The 12609-nt window shown below is 38.9% G+C and overlaps 1 protein-coding gene across 2 annotated transcripts in view; it reads right to left on the bottom strand.

The window, feature by feature from the left end:
- Window positions 1-251: 251 nt before the first annotated feature.
- The window catches only part of LOC121315704 (equilibrative nucleoside transporter 1-like), a 42833-nt gene continuing 30475 nt past the window's right edge, over window positions 252-12609 (bottom strand). For both annotated transcript variants that reach the window (XM_041250036.1, XM_041250035.1), the window contains exons 2-13: window positions 11594-11675; window positions 11276-11357; window positions 9963-10141; window positions 9531-9670; window positions 8952-9086; window positions 8257-8354; window positions 6695-6782; window positions 6170-6261; window positions 5465-5573; window positions 4468-4553; window positions 2417-2616; window positions 252-1508 (exon numbers count right to left, since the gene is read on the bottom strand). In XM_041250036.1, coding sequence (XP_041105970.1) covers window positions 1397-1508; window positions 2417-2616; window positions 4468-4553; window positions 5465-5573; window positions 6170-6261; window positions 6695-6782; window positions 8257-8354; window positions 8952-9086; window positions 9531-9670; window positions 9963-10141; window positions 11276-11357; window positions 11594-11622 — 1350 coding nt within the window. In that variant the 5' untranslated portion in view covers window positions 11623-11675 and the 3' untranslated portion in view covers window positions 252-1396. The remainder of the gene's footprint in view (window positions 1509-2416; window positions 2617-4467; window positions 4554-5464; window positions 5574-6169; window positions 6262-6694; window positions 6783-8256; window positions 8355-8951; window positions 9087-9530; window positions 9671-9962; window positions 10142-11275; window positions 11358-11593; window positions 11676-12609) is intronic.

The following is a 12609-nucleotide window of genomic DNA, read 5'->3' as shown; positions in this document are numbered from 1 at the left end:
TTGCATCCAGAAGGTTATGCAATGTTTTTAAATGAAAAATAATAAAACAAAATTGTTCATATTTTTTTTTTTTTTTACACAAATGAAGTCAACTTTTCTAAACAAAAGCCTATACTGTGCACACTGTTACCTGTAAATATCCAATCCTCTGCTAATTGTTTGCCTGTTCTGAGTTTCACCAAGAGGATTGATTAATTCATTGAGAAAGGACTTACAAATCTCAAACTTCATAAAAAAGCAAGTTATACATGTTTAATTTTACAAATTTTTATTTATTTATTTATTTTTTAAAAGGAACTGCAAACTAATAGTCAGCAATGACATTTATTCAGTATTACTCATGACAAGCTGTGAATTGTTTCATCTCTTTGCAGCATCCCAAAGTCCCAGTCTCCAGTAGGAATTATACAAATGGAAGTCACATTAGCACATTTCCAGTTTAAACCAGTACATTCCAGTTTACTTTGAAAACAAGCTGTTGATTCAGAGTTCATTACACTACATTTATTCACAATTGTTTGAGGCTCCTTGAATAAATGGGTCTCGGGACCTTGGCAGTACACTGACATAACTTTGCACTTGTTCTCTAAAATAAAAAATTTGTGTAGGAACAAACAAATACAGTAATAATATAAATGCTAAAACAGTATACATCCATAACTACAAAAAACACAATGGTGGTCTATGTAGTAACACTAAAAGAAACATGACTTTTTTGCATTAAAACCATGCAATTGCCATTGACTTGTCATGCCATGTGAATAGGGTAAAAATGACTAACATGAAAGTTATACTAAATAAATAAAATACAGGTGCGATACTGGAAATAAAATGTAAAAAATATATATAAAAAAAGGCACTGAAATTCTACATTTGTCTCATTCTGCTCCTCTTTAAAACTATCAAATAATATTACAAGTTTATTTAAAAGGACAACAGCAGCTCTGATCCAACACGGATATATCTTAACTAGCGCTTTAACACTCCTTTAAAACAAGACGGGGCATTATATCATTAAAGCTGCCGCTTGTCCCAAATTTCCTGGCTTTCATTGTGCATGTGGCTACTACATCCTACCCTTTGTAACTAGTTGCAATATCAATGAAGCAATGACAATGCAACTTTGTTTTTTTTATAGTAGAAAAAACAACACCTCACTATCCAGTAATTTAGTGAAAAAATTAAAAGAAACTAAAACAGCACATGTAAAATAAAAAAAATAAACCAATAAAACTTAAGCATATTGTTAGCACATTACAAGTAAAATTCTGACAGTTATAAAAAGCAGTGTATAAAATGGAGGCTGGTCTTAAATCTGTTACGGGAAGTCTGCACAGGAAAGCTTCCTTCTTGTTTCCAGTGTTAATCTTGACTTGTGGAAATTCCTCTGCCGTTGTTACACTAGCCACCGAAACAGGAAGGAGACTGAGGCACCCAAGGCCAGGCCCAGAGATAGGAAGAAGGCCATGACTGCGCCAGTCGTCTCTGCTTCATGAGAGGCCACTTTCCTGTGGACAAAACAAGATGTAAAAGGCATTCAAATCGAAGACAAATATGGACAGAGATGCCTTAATTAAAATAATGGTTTTCCACCAAGCATTAAATCTGTACCCTCAACACTACCTCTCCTCAAAAGGTCCTACCCAGGGTACAATTAAGGAAAGCCAGCTGTGCAGGACAGCCTTTTCTCAGCTCTGGACCCTTGATAGATTACCTGTCAAACTGCATCTCTTACACTGAAAATTCCTTCGGCGGTAAAATAATTAAAATGAATGCTACAGCAATTGCCATAGCTACAGCCACGGCAAGACTATAGTGCTACTAAAAACAAACAAAGTACACACACATAGGTATCTACATTTGAATCTGAATTAGTTAATTCTATAGGGTGATGCAAACTTTTGGCCATAGCTGTAGAGTTACATACAGTACCTAGATACACTAGAACAGTCTACAGTGCTGTAGACCAGTGGTTTCCAAACTGGTCCCGAGGACCCACTGTGTCTGCTGGTTTTCATTCCAACTGAGCTCTCAATTACTTAACTAGACCCTTAATTGAACTGATAATTTGCTGAAATAAACCTTAATTGTATTCAGCTCTTAACAGTTGCACATGTCAAGTTAGCTGTAACATTTTATAAGTCACTTGAATGCTGCAGCTGTTTAAGAGCTGAAAACAATTAAAAGGTCTAAACAAATTATCAGTTCAATTAAGGGTCTAGTTAAGTAATTGAGCGCTCAGTTGGAATAAAAACCAGCTGACACAGTTGGTCCCCAGGACTAGGGTTGGGAGCCACTGCTGTAGACTGCAAGTCACCTGGTGGGGATTGCTTAATGTTAAACAGTTCAGTTCCTTTCTCCTTTGACACACTAATAGATTTGTGTGCATTGCTGCCGCCAGCGGCCGTGTCCTTACTTGGGTCCGAAGCACATGCAAAGGCTGGCCAGGTATCCATTGGAGAAGGCGAAGAGGATCATGAAGATGATGTACCATATGTCGTGACTGAAGAGGACAGGCAGGTTCTCCCGGGGCTGCACGTTACACAGCATGAACAGGGGCACGAAGACCACGCGAGCCACCACCATGATTGGCAAGAGCCAGCTGTCCTTTCCGGGCTGAAGGGGAAGCACAAAATAAGCATTCCAATCGGTAAAACTGCAGCATGTCATACACTGAACTGCCTGACTTCCTCAGGGCAACAGCTTTGTGGGCAGCAGGGTCTGGATGGAGAATGTGTGGTAGTAACTCAACCAGGAGATGAGAAGGTGCTGCTGCTTTCTGATACTGTAGTTCAATCAGACTATCATTAGGATTATTATTCCATTTTTACTGTGCCGTAGCTATCTGTACAGGTGCACTACACTTATAATGGGACAATGGAAAATACCTTAAATATAAACAATACAAGAAAGCTCAACTTCCAAAGAACGGGAGTTTATTATTTGTACAAAACACGCCCATGTGGGCCTTACAATGTAATTGGTACCATTTTCCGAATTTATATTTTCGCTACGTGTAATTAAAATTGTATACGTTAAACTGTACAACAGCTGTGCCAACAAAAACAGAATAAAATGAAACAGCTTTTATCCTGCCCAATGTCACATATGCCGCCATGACTCATTTACTGTCCCAGATGTACCTTATTTGTGAAAAAGACTTGCCTGTGGAACAGGAAAACTGTACCTAATAAAACAACGGTACTGTATATATTAAACTGTACTTAAATGCAAAAGTCATGCCTGTGGAACAGGCAAACTCTACGTATTAAAATAGTATATATGTTATAAATAAGTCTGTTTTAACCAGAGTAATTTCCCATTAAAACCCATGTTTGGCAGAGACACGCCTCCTCAATATGCTGTAAACTGAACTCCGTTCTAACAGGACCAGTTATAAGTGGGGTGCACCTGTATCAAAACAGAACTGTGAAAAGATTAAGTCGGTTTCTTTGCCATTCATGCAGCACTAGCAATGACATTTTATTGATGTTTGATATTAAAGGCCGCTATAAAAAGGATAGCGGCTTTGTAATTCAAATGTAACCCTAGGGTATGTGATCTACATCAATTGTACAAGAATACAGTGCTTTAATATGGTTGTATTTGAGATGTGCATACGGTACATTCAATTAATGCAAGAGAGAAACAAAACATATCGTATACAAAAGTGAGCCACCAAAAGATTCTTAGCACAACATACAAGCACCACAATGTTATTAAATTCAAGAGGTTAGAAAATAGACTACAACAAGCATTGGTTGTAATTTTGTTTACCCCCAGGCAAGAGGTAACAGAAGACCTATTTTAAAATACAATATATTGTTCCTGCTGTTTAATAGCTTTCTTATTCACTGTAGGTGTAAAACTAATTCTTAGAATTCAAGTTTAAAGGTTAACAGCATTTGCCAGAAAGTAAATTTAAAACATGCTGAAATAACCAAGTTCAAAACATGATGTGCAAATTATATGCACTGGCTTATCACTGGCTTTTATGGAACTTTTTTGCCATACGCAAATCGTGGCAGTGAATAAGAAAGCTATTAAAAGCAGTCTTAACGAGAATAAGCGCACATCAAATATCTGGAAAAAAAACCAAACTTATTTAGATTTTTGTATCCATTAACAAAAAAAAACAAAAAACACACATGATACTTCAAGGTATTTCAAGTGTAGGATAATATTTTTATATAATTATATTCATTAGGGTTGTTTTTGGTTACAGTAAAATAAAAATGCCATTTGGATGGATCATTTGTTGATGTTCTGTAGAAACACCATACAGTTGTCAGCCTCAGGGCTATCGGACACAACCCAGGAGTAAGTGTTGTGGCACCAACCAGTTCAAGTACAATGGCCCTTGTTCAGGCTGGGAAAGTGCTGTGGACATCTGGTATGTTCACTAATACTTTAATCTAACCATTTACTGCAAGGCAAGTGTTTCTTGCATTTGGCATCAGGACTTACCCACAAACAGATTGCAGTGAGACTCCTTCCAGCCCAGTCACACAGGTTAAACAGCAGGAAACATGAGACAGGGATAAAATAGTCTCCTAAAAACCAACAAACAAAACATCTAACCGTTACTCAACAGTAAAATTCAGTGCTTCTATGAAGCTCTGTATCAGATGCAGGGTCGGGGTCAATTCCTGTTTCAATTCCATTTCCTTTTTAAAATCAATTCAAATTCCCTTTGTATTAATCCATTTCTTACACATCACTGATCACAATTGCAATTAGCAGTATTCTGTTAAATGCGCTTCTTGCAGTGGCAACAAATTACATAAATTGAAGTCACTGTTAGTCAATTAAATTTGCTTCAAATGAAAAGCAGTTGAATAATTCACACCAGTGATGTCTTTGAAAGGAATTGGATTTTTTTTATAAAAAAATGTAGTCATCTCCAATTATTTATTTTTTTTTACCCTGGTTTTCTCCCCAATTTGATGTGCCCAACTGTTATCTGTATCTTTGGCCCACTGCTAGCAACCCACCCTGCCGTCTCAGGGAATGGAGGCTGGAGCACGCGTCCTCTGAAACGTGCTCCTGACAATCTGTCATTTTTCGGACTGTGGATCCACAGCGAGGCCACCTGACCTATAGTGCTGGAGGACAACACAAATCTGGAGGCTCCACTGCAGAATCACGTTTGGCTGTAACATAGCCTGGATTTGAACCTGTGATCCCCAGGCTATAGGGCACCTCTGCGTGGAGCTCCTTTGCTGGATGCGGCACTCGGGAGCCCCTGATTTTGAAAAGGAATTGGAATTGAAAAACAGGATTTGACTCAACCCTGATTATATGCCCAGTGAAGCGAACAAGAGACTGGTATTTACATAACGGCCAAACATGGGCTGTGAAATTAAAACATTTGAAACTTTAAGCCTTATAAAAACAAACCATAATAATAATATCCTGTCAAACTGTAAATTTCAGAAAATGTATGAAGCATTCTCACACTTACCCCAGCGACTGTCCCCTGCAATGGTGGATTTCACATCGACAGTGACAGCGGGAAATGAACCAATAGTGACCATAAACACAAAGCACACAGATAACGCCAGCACCCAGATCTGTAACAACAACACTGTCAGTCAATGGGAGGAGCTCTTCAGTAGCCAGTACTCATTTAAAACAGCACACCAAGTAACAACTGATGCTCTGAAGTAATGCCTTATAAAAGGTTATTTTAGCAGCCCCCCATGCTTTACCTGTGGCTATACTATAATTTACCCTGATTTGCCATGTTTATTAACAGTTATGCCAAATAATTTATTTGTTACTAAATTCGGTTTCTTGTTAAAAAAAAAAAAAAAAAAAAAAAAAAAAAGAAATTCCTGTCCAGAAACACAAAGTACTGCATAGGAAAAAGTCTGGCTTGTGAGGCTGGACTTAAAAACGAATATACAGGGGTGGCTAAGCATTGCATCACACGATACAGAAAGTGGCATTTTATGCTTGACCATAGTGCACCTCGCTATTCTTTACAAAGCTTACCTATGATATACCCATGCTTTATTACACCTTGCTATGCTTTAACTATGGAAACTTTTATAGGGGATGGTATGTAACATTTATGTTCTAGTTATTTCTGAAAAATGAATCAATGGCTCATTTTTTTGTGTGTGAAGTGAGATCTGGTGTCTCAGGTGGTATGTAGACGCGTTACCTTTTTTAAGATTTCAAATACTGAGACTTGAGGTTGAAGATCGTCCGTGAGGCTTATGACAGCCTTTTTATCTGCCCCGTTTGTATGTTCCGCTAATAAAAAGAAAAAAAAAGTACAAAGAAAAAGTACAAAGAATAACAAATTGTTAGTTTCCTTGTGATACTTGAGTCACTCTCAAATGTCCATGCTTTCTCTCCCCACTGTTTAACTGAGCCAAAGAGGCAGCACCAGTGTCTGGGATCAATTTATATACTGTTGTATGCTGGATTATACTTCAGCATGGAATCCTATACTGCCATTGGTTCCAGTAGTTTAAAAAGGGACAATAATGATACAGGCATGCTTTCACAAATCGGGACACGCACCTTAATAGAAGCAAATCTGGTTCAGTGCAGTAGCCTCTAGCAATACAATATAGGCCATTAATATGCCTGCAATTAGGCCATCAAAAACACAAAAGCAGAAAAGCAGTGCCAGAGCCTTAAAAACGCTGCAGGGCGGCATCTTGCACCAGCAGAGCCGTACCTTTCTTCAGCAGGTCTAGTTTGGTTTCGTCATCGTTGCTGCTCGTCATAGAGCTGCTGTTTTTGTTCAAATAATACAAGAAGAATTCCTGTGTGAAAAAAAAAAGCCAATAATGACAATGAAAGCCAACGTTACTATAAACAACAGCATGTTTATTTTACTGTGATATGCAATCCATGTTTACAAGAGGGTTCTGGCGCCAGACAGTTTTCAAAACGCAACAGCTGCTTTCCCAAGGGTTGCATTCCAAAACATTATCAACATGGGGTCCCTGCAGAGATCATCTCTAACTGTTACAGATCAGGCTTGAAAAATAAATTACATTGTCATGTAGGTGACCGGGATTAATGTAGCTTTCATTATATACTGTAATCCGTCGCATAGCCGCCTGCGGTGGAACCAGAGTAAGAGCAGATAGTAAAAAGGCAGATAAATGAATCCTGTTTTAAATACCATTATACACAGCTGTAACTATTACTGTAGCGACCTGGCCAACTGGGCGCTCAGAAGACCCGCTGTTGTGGTTGTTATGTGTTGTACGTGTTGTGTGTGTTGTTAAGCTGGTATGCACGCGAGTGTGTATGCGCAGCCGGGAAAAAATGGAGTTTGTTAGATTGCACGGCTGCTTGTGTGAGTGGTGGAGGAGGAGACATTAAAACTGTGTGTGACAATGAGTGAGAGACAGTACCTGCCTACAGTGTGAGATTAGAAGCCAGCTACAGTTGTTTGTGGTTAATAAATAAAAAACTGAACGACATTCCTCGTCAGCAACTTTATTGCTGGCGCCGCAAAGAAAAGGGACGACGGGTCACTAATATTGTTACCATTCACGCAACTATTGTTTTGAGATTCAGCTTTTATTAGGGAGCTCCCATAAATCCCCTGGTTAGAAAGATACAGGGTATTATTGCCTTGGACAGGGTAGCCATCTGCCGTGTGGGTGCGTGCATTCGCTGCTGAGTGACAGGCCGGAAAGGGAGAGGGAGGTTGAAGCTGACATGCTCCGCAAGCGAAGTAAACACACGGAACAGCTCACATGACACTTCCAGCAATGGCAGCGCATGGAGCACATACAACACCGTGAACAAAAACTTTGGTGGGAGCTACAATCACTGAACTAATTTTCTCTGTTCAACAATAAACTAACGTTGCTTAAGAGACTGATCATGGCGGATAAACGTTTAGGGTGGATATGCGACGGACTACTGTATAGTATCCCCCCCCCCCGCGGAAATCAACATGGGGCAAGTTAACAGTACTTGAACACATACTTCAATAAATATTCAGCAAAATCACCACCCCACTGCTGCAGAACTCACAGCCTGTCTGTGGTAGCATTGAAGTACTCCAGTAATTAATACGTTTTTATTTAAAATTCACACACCCCAAACCAACCTCAAAAAGTAGCCTGGCAAACACCTAAAAACAGTGCTATGAGGCAGCAAATAACCCCAGATTAGTCACTATACTGGCATTCAAGAACAAACAAAAACACATGACGTGAATGATACTCTCCTCACTGGTTTATTTGAAGGTATAGTAACAGGTAACGTGACCCTTACCATTTTAGGGAGGGTTATGTAGGAAACAATAGCTAGGAGGATCACCACACATGCTGTGATGAAATATCCGAAGGCACTGTCTTGTAACTCCGAACCACCTGGAAGGAAGGGTCAATGGGAAGAGTATTAGAACTACAAAATAATAGTTTTGCAACAATGATCAAGTAACTACAGAACCAAAATCCCTATTCACAAGCACTAAATTCAGAAGATTTTTAAAACAAGCTTGTTTATGTTCATGTAACTAACAGTTCTTTAAAATTACTCATGAGTCTAAGCTTTGGGAATAAGGGGCCCATATCTCATCCCCAGTTCCTGTGGAGGTTTTTTTAATTCACATTTTGGAAGGTTTTCTTCATTTGTTTATCTGTCAGTTTTTCCACAGCCCATCTTAGCTGTGGTTTCCTTTTTTGCACATCAAATCAAATGTAAAGTGCACAGATTCTCTTGTATTGGTTTAGGTGTAGCTCCACTGCTGATAAAAAGTATAGTGTGTTTACTGTAATTAGCTGACAGCTGCTCCTCAAAAGCACTGCGTAAACCGCAAGAGTGGTTGAATAGAAGCATCTTTGTCAGGTCACTGACAAGCAGCAAAAGATTGGGAGAGAGAAAACTGCATCATGAAATCGCAGAATTCCCTTAAAGCAGTAGCTTTTTTTCTTTCTATTTGTAAAACAGACAAAATCAAAACATACTTGCAATGGCACAGATCATAGCAATGGCAGCAAATGTGCCTGCCATGCCCTGTCCACTCATGATGGGGGCAGTGTAGCTGGCTGGCAGCAGGCCGGCTAGTCCGAAGAGACTGCCCTGAAGAATCGCTCCAAAGGCTACAAAGAGAGAAACACAGCTACTGTCCCTTATCTACTTTAAAAGACAAAAATACACACAGAGGCAAGACCAATCAAGGCATTCAATTACATTTATAAATTAAGTGTTTAAATCCTAAGCAAGTCAGGAGAGGTCCTTGAGATTTGCTGGAGGTCTAGGATTTGAACAAGCTGCCATTACACCATAGTTCCACATTAACTCAACTTTAATAATCACTCAAGCACATTGTGTTTCAATCCGAGTTCCCCTTGTTTTGTTCAGACAGTTCCAATCACTGTTTAAACCTTTTGTGGAGGGCTTTTTTTTTTGTATGTAAAAATTAATTGGAAATAATCAGAAATCCCGTTTGGTGAAATTAAAAAAAATAAAAAATAACCACACACACACACACGGGTAATTATGATCATTGGCTCAACACTAGTAAAAGAGCAGGTGTCGCTTACAGTTGATACAAACAATTGTGATCATCGTCAGCACAAAGAAGGAGAGTGGAAGGATGGAGATCTTGACGAGAGCAGCAGTCACTAGGAACAGCAGCAGAATGACACCCAGGCTTCCCATGATGCGCATCTTCTGGGGAACCCTGAAAGAGAAAGTACAGGGGTAACTTTACCACCAAGCTTCTAAAATAAGGCCAAACACCCAACCCTTTTTTTAATTCTAAATAAAGCCCCTGCCTTCTACATACACTTGAGTGTTACACCAGGATGGATGCTGTGCATAACACCAATTTCAATAAAATGTTATTACAAAAATGGGGGAATTTTATTAAAATTAGCCAGTTTCTTTAAATCAGCCAAAACCATAACATTCAACAAAGTAAAAAAAAAAATGGTTTAGATAAATCTAGCTTTGTGAAGGAATGAAGTGCTTACCTTTGATGGAGGACTGAGTTGAGGCAGGAGAAGATAAGAAGTGGCACCATGGCACACAAAGTCATAAAGTTGTTGAATTTGGACTCCAGGTAATTCTTAGGCACCAAGACAGTCAGGTTGCCTGTGGTATTTACCTGTAACATCCTTTCCTCTGCAGTTACCAGCCGGCTGGTGAAGTACTGTGAGAGAGGAAACCAAGCTTGGTTACATCTTGGCTCATCCTTCACACCAAGGCTTCATTACCTCCAACACATCGCATATTTATTCAAGTGGTCTAGTGCAGCGGTGAATTAACTTTTGGGCCGCTGATAAACAACATACATTACCAGATGGCAGCGGACTTCATCCAAAAATATGCAAACTAAAAAGGCACCAGTCAGATGCACAGCTCCATCTACAAACTTTGACATGCAGAGAGGTGTCAGTCAGCATAAAGACAGGTTTTAAGTTAATATATGCCATATAACGGGATCGCTACCAGTACTTTATGCAACCCTCTGATTGGTGGAAGTATTATTGGCGATCCAATCAAAAATAGCCAATAAAGCCCAAATAAAGTATGAGCACGTTATATGGTATAGCCTTGGTTAAGATGTGTGCTGTAATTATTAAAAAAAAAAAAAAAAAAATAATAATTAAAATTAAAACCCTGAACCTTCTGGCACCCCACCCCCAGGACATAGTCCGCGCCCCCCAGTTTGAGAACCGCCTGTCTAGTGCATGATTAGTCAGTATACGCTTTTATAATACATTCCTGCTCTTTTAATATGTTACTACAGGGATGGAAGTAAATACTTTAATCCATTCCCAATTTTACTATGAGTTTAAAAGACACACCCCTGAGCTTGTTGCCTGTATACTGTGGCTAATCAAGCTTGTCTTAACACCTGGAACAGGTGAAACGGCTATACAATAGGAGTCGTATTTCCATCCCTGTAAATTAAGCTTCTGGTCCAGCCAGCTGAAAACTCCAACTAGATAATACAAAAATTGTGTATTTTTATTTTTTTTAAATGTACACCATCTACAGTAAACAAAAAAACTCAAATTCTGTGCTTCAGGAAACCAAAACTGTAAGAGTATCACTGTAAAGCTGAGGGAACACAAAGCCACTTTTTCAGGAACAGTGGCTTGAAACCTGGCTCCAGAAGACTGGGAGAACTGGTTTAAGGCAACTTTGTTGTATCGGGCCCCAAGTCTCCCCTGGTGTCCGGAGATCAGGTTCTAAGCCACAAGTGGCTTCGTGTTCCCTCAGCTTAAGTGTATGTTACAAGAAACCCAAATATAAAAAAATAAATGAATACAGTAATTACCATTGTGGCAGTCATGAAGAAATTCCATGGCAGAAGTGTTCCTAATCCAAGAATAAAGAATATCAACCACACAGCCTTGTATCTGCAAAGTAGTAAAGAGAAGCACAGTTTCAGTGGTCTGACTGCCAATATACTGTTTGTTACTATCACTGAACTGTACAGATGTGTGGATACAAACTGTTCCACTGCTGCTCTGTGTTACTCTGCTGGGCTACCTGGTATCAGAACACTTTATTAGGGTGGGGCTTCCATGATCACTGAATGTATAAATAAAAATTAAAGTAGTAAATATATGCATACACTAAAACATAAACTTACTTGTCTTGTGGTGGATTAATAGCTGTCATTTTGCAAGTCTGATGTTTCTATAACAGTTTTGATTCAATTCACAGCACAGGGCCTGAAAGAAAAAAACAAGCAACTGTTTTAAAAGTTTTACAGTTTCCAAGGCACATGTCACGACAGCAGGCTTTAAGAATGGCTCACCACCTTATAGCATCGTTACTTCAAGAGCTCAAAGATTACATCATTCACTGCAATGCAGTTTGATGCGAATAGAAATTTTACTGCCAATGCTACACAACACCACAGGTAGCACTGTTTATAATGCACCAGCAAAATGCATTCACAGATTTACTTTGTATGGTAAAGAAATACAAAACAAAGGATTCTTCATATCGACTACAAACTGCTGCATTTGAATGATAAACCTTTGGGTTAAAGGGTATTGATAAATTGCAGTTCAGTACCATTAACCAGGGCAATTGCATTGGTCACCAATAAGGATATTTTACAGGGCAAGGGTAACTTTAGTATCCAACTGCATTGAGGTTTGAGCAATTCCAAGTGTTCCGGTCAGCCTGCACGCTACTATGTAACTTCTAATTTAAGTGCTTCTGTATCCAATTAAGTGGATCACTAAAAGCTGGAATTGCTCATTCCAGTATTCAAAACATGTTGCCCCATAATACATAAACAGCAGCATCAATGTCTTTCCATTCTAAATGAGCCTATAGCTTTCTATTTTAAAAGGATGATTACATAAAACCTAAATGTTTGCAGTTTGTTTTCCATAAATGTAACAGTATGACAAACTTAAAATGATAAAAATTACAAAGGATACCACTTTATAAAACACACCTGACATTACATTACTACAGGACTGTTTCACTTCAGTCAAAATTGAAAATAATGAGCAAGCACAGTACTTACACACTTTTCACTTGATCCAGTACAAATATGTAAAAAAAAATTATGCAGTCTCTTTTTATACATGATCTGTAATCTGGGCACCTTTCCAAGAATTGCAGCCCCATTCACTGGTAATGCCCTGC

Source organism: Polyodon spathula, chromosome 5, assembly GCF_017654505.1.
Source record: "Polyodon spathula isolate WHYD16114869_AA chromosome 5, ASM1765450v1, whole genome shotgun sequence".
Lineage (NCBI taxonomy): Eukaryota > Metazoa > Chordata > Actinopteri > Acipenseriformes > Polyodontidae > Polyodon > Polyodon spathula.
The sequence above is the reverse complement of the archived record's forward strand: the minus strand, read 5'-3'. Positions and strand labels throughout refer to the sequence as shown.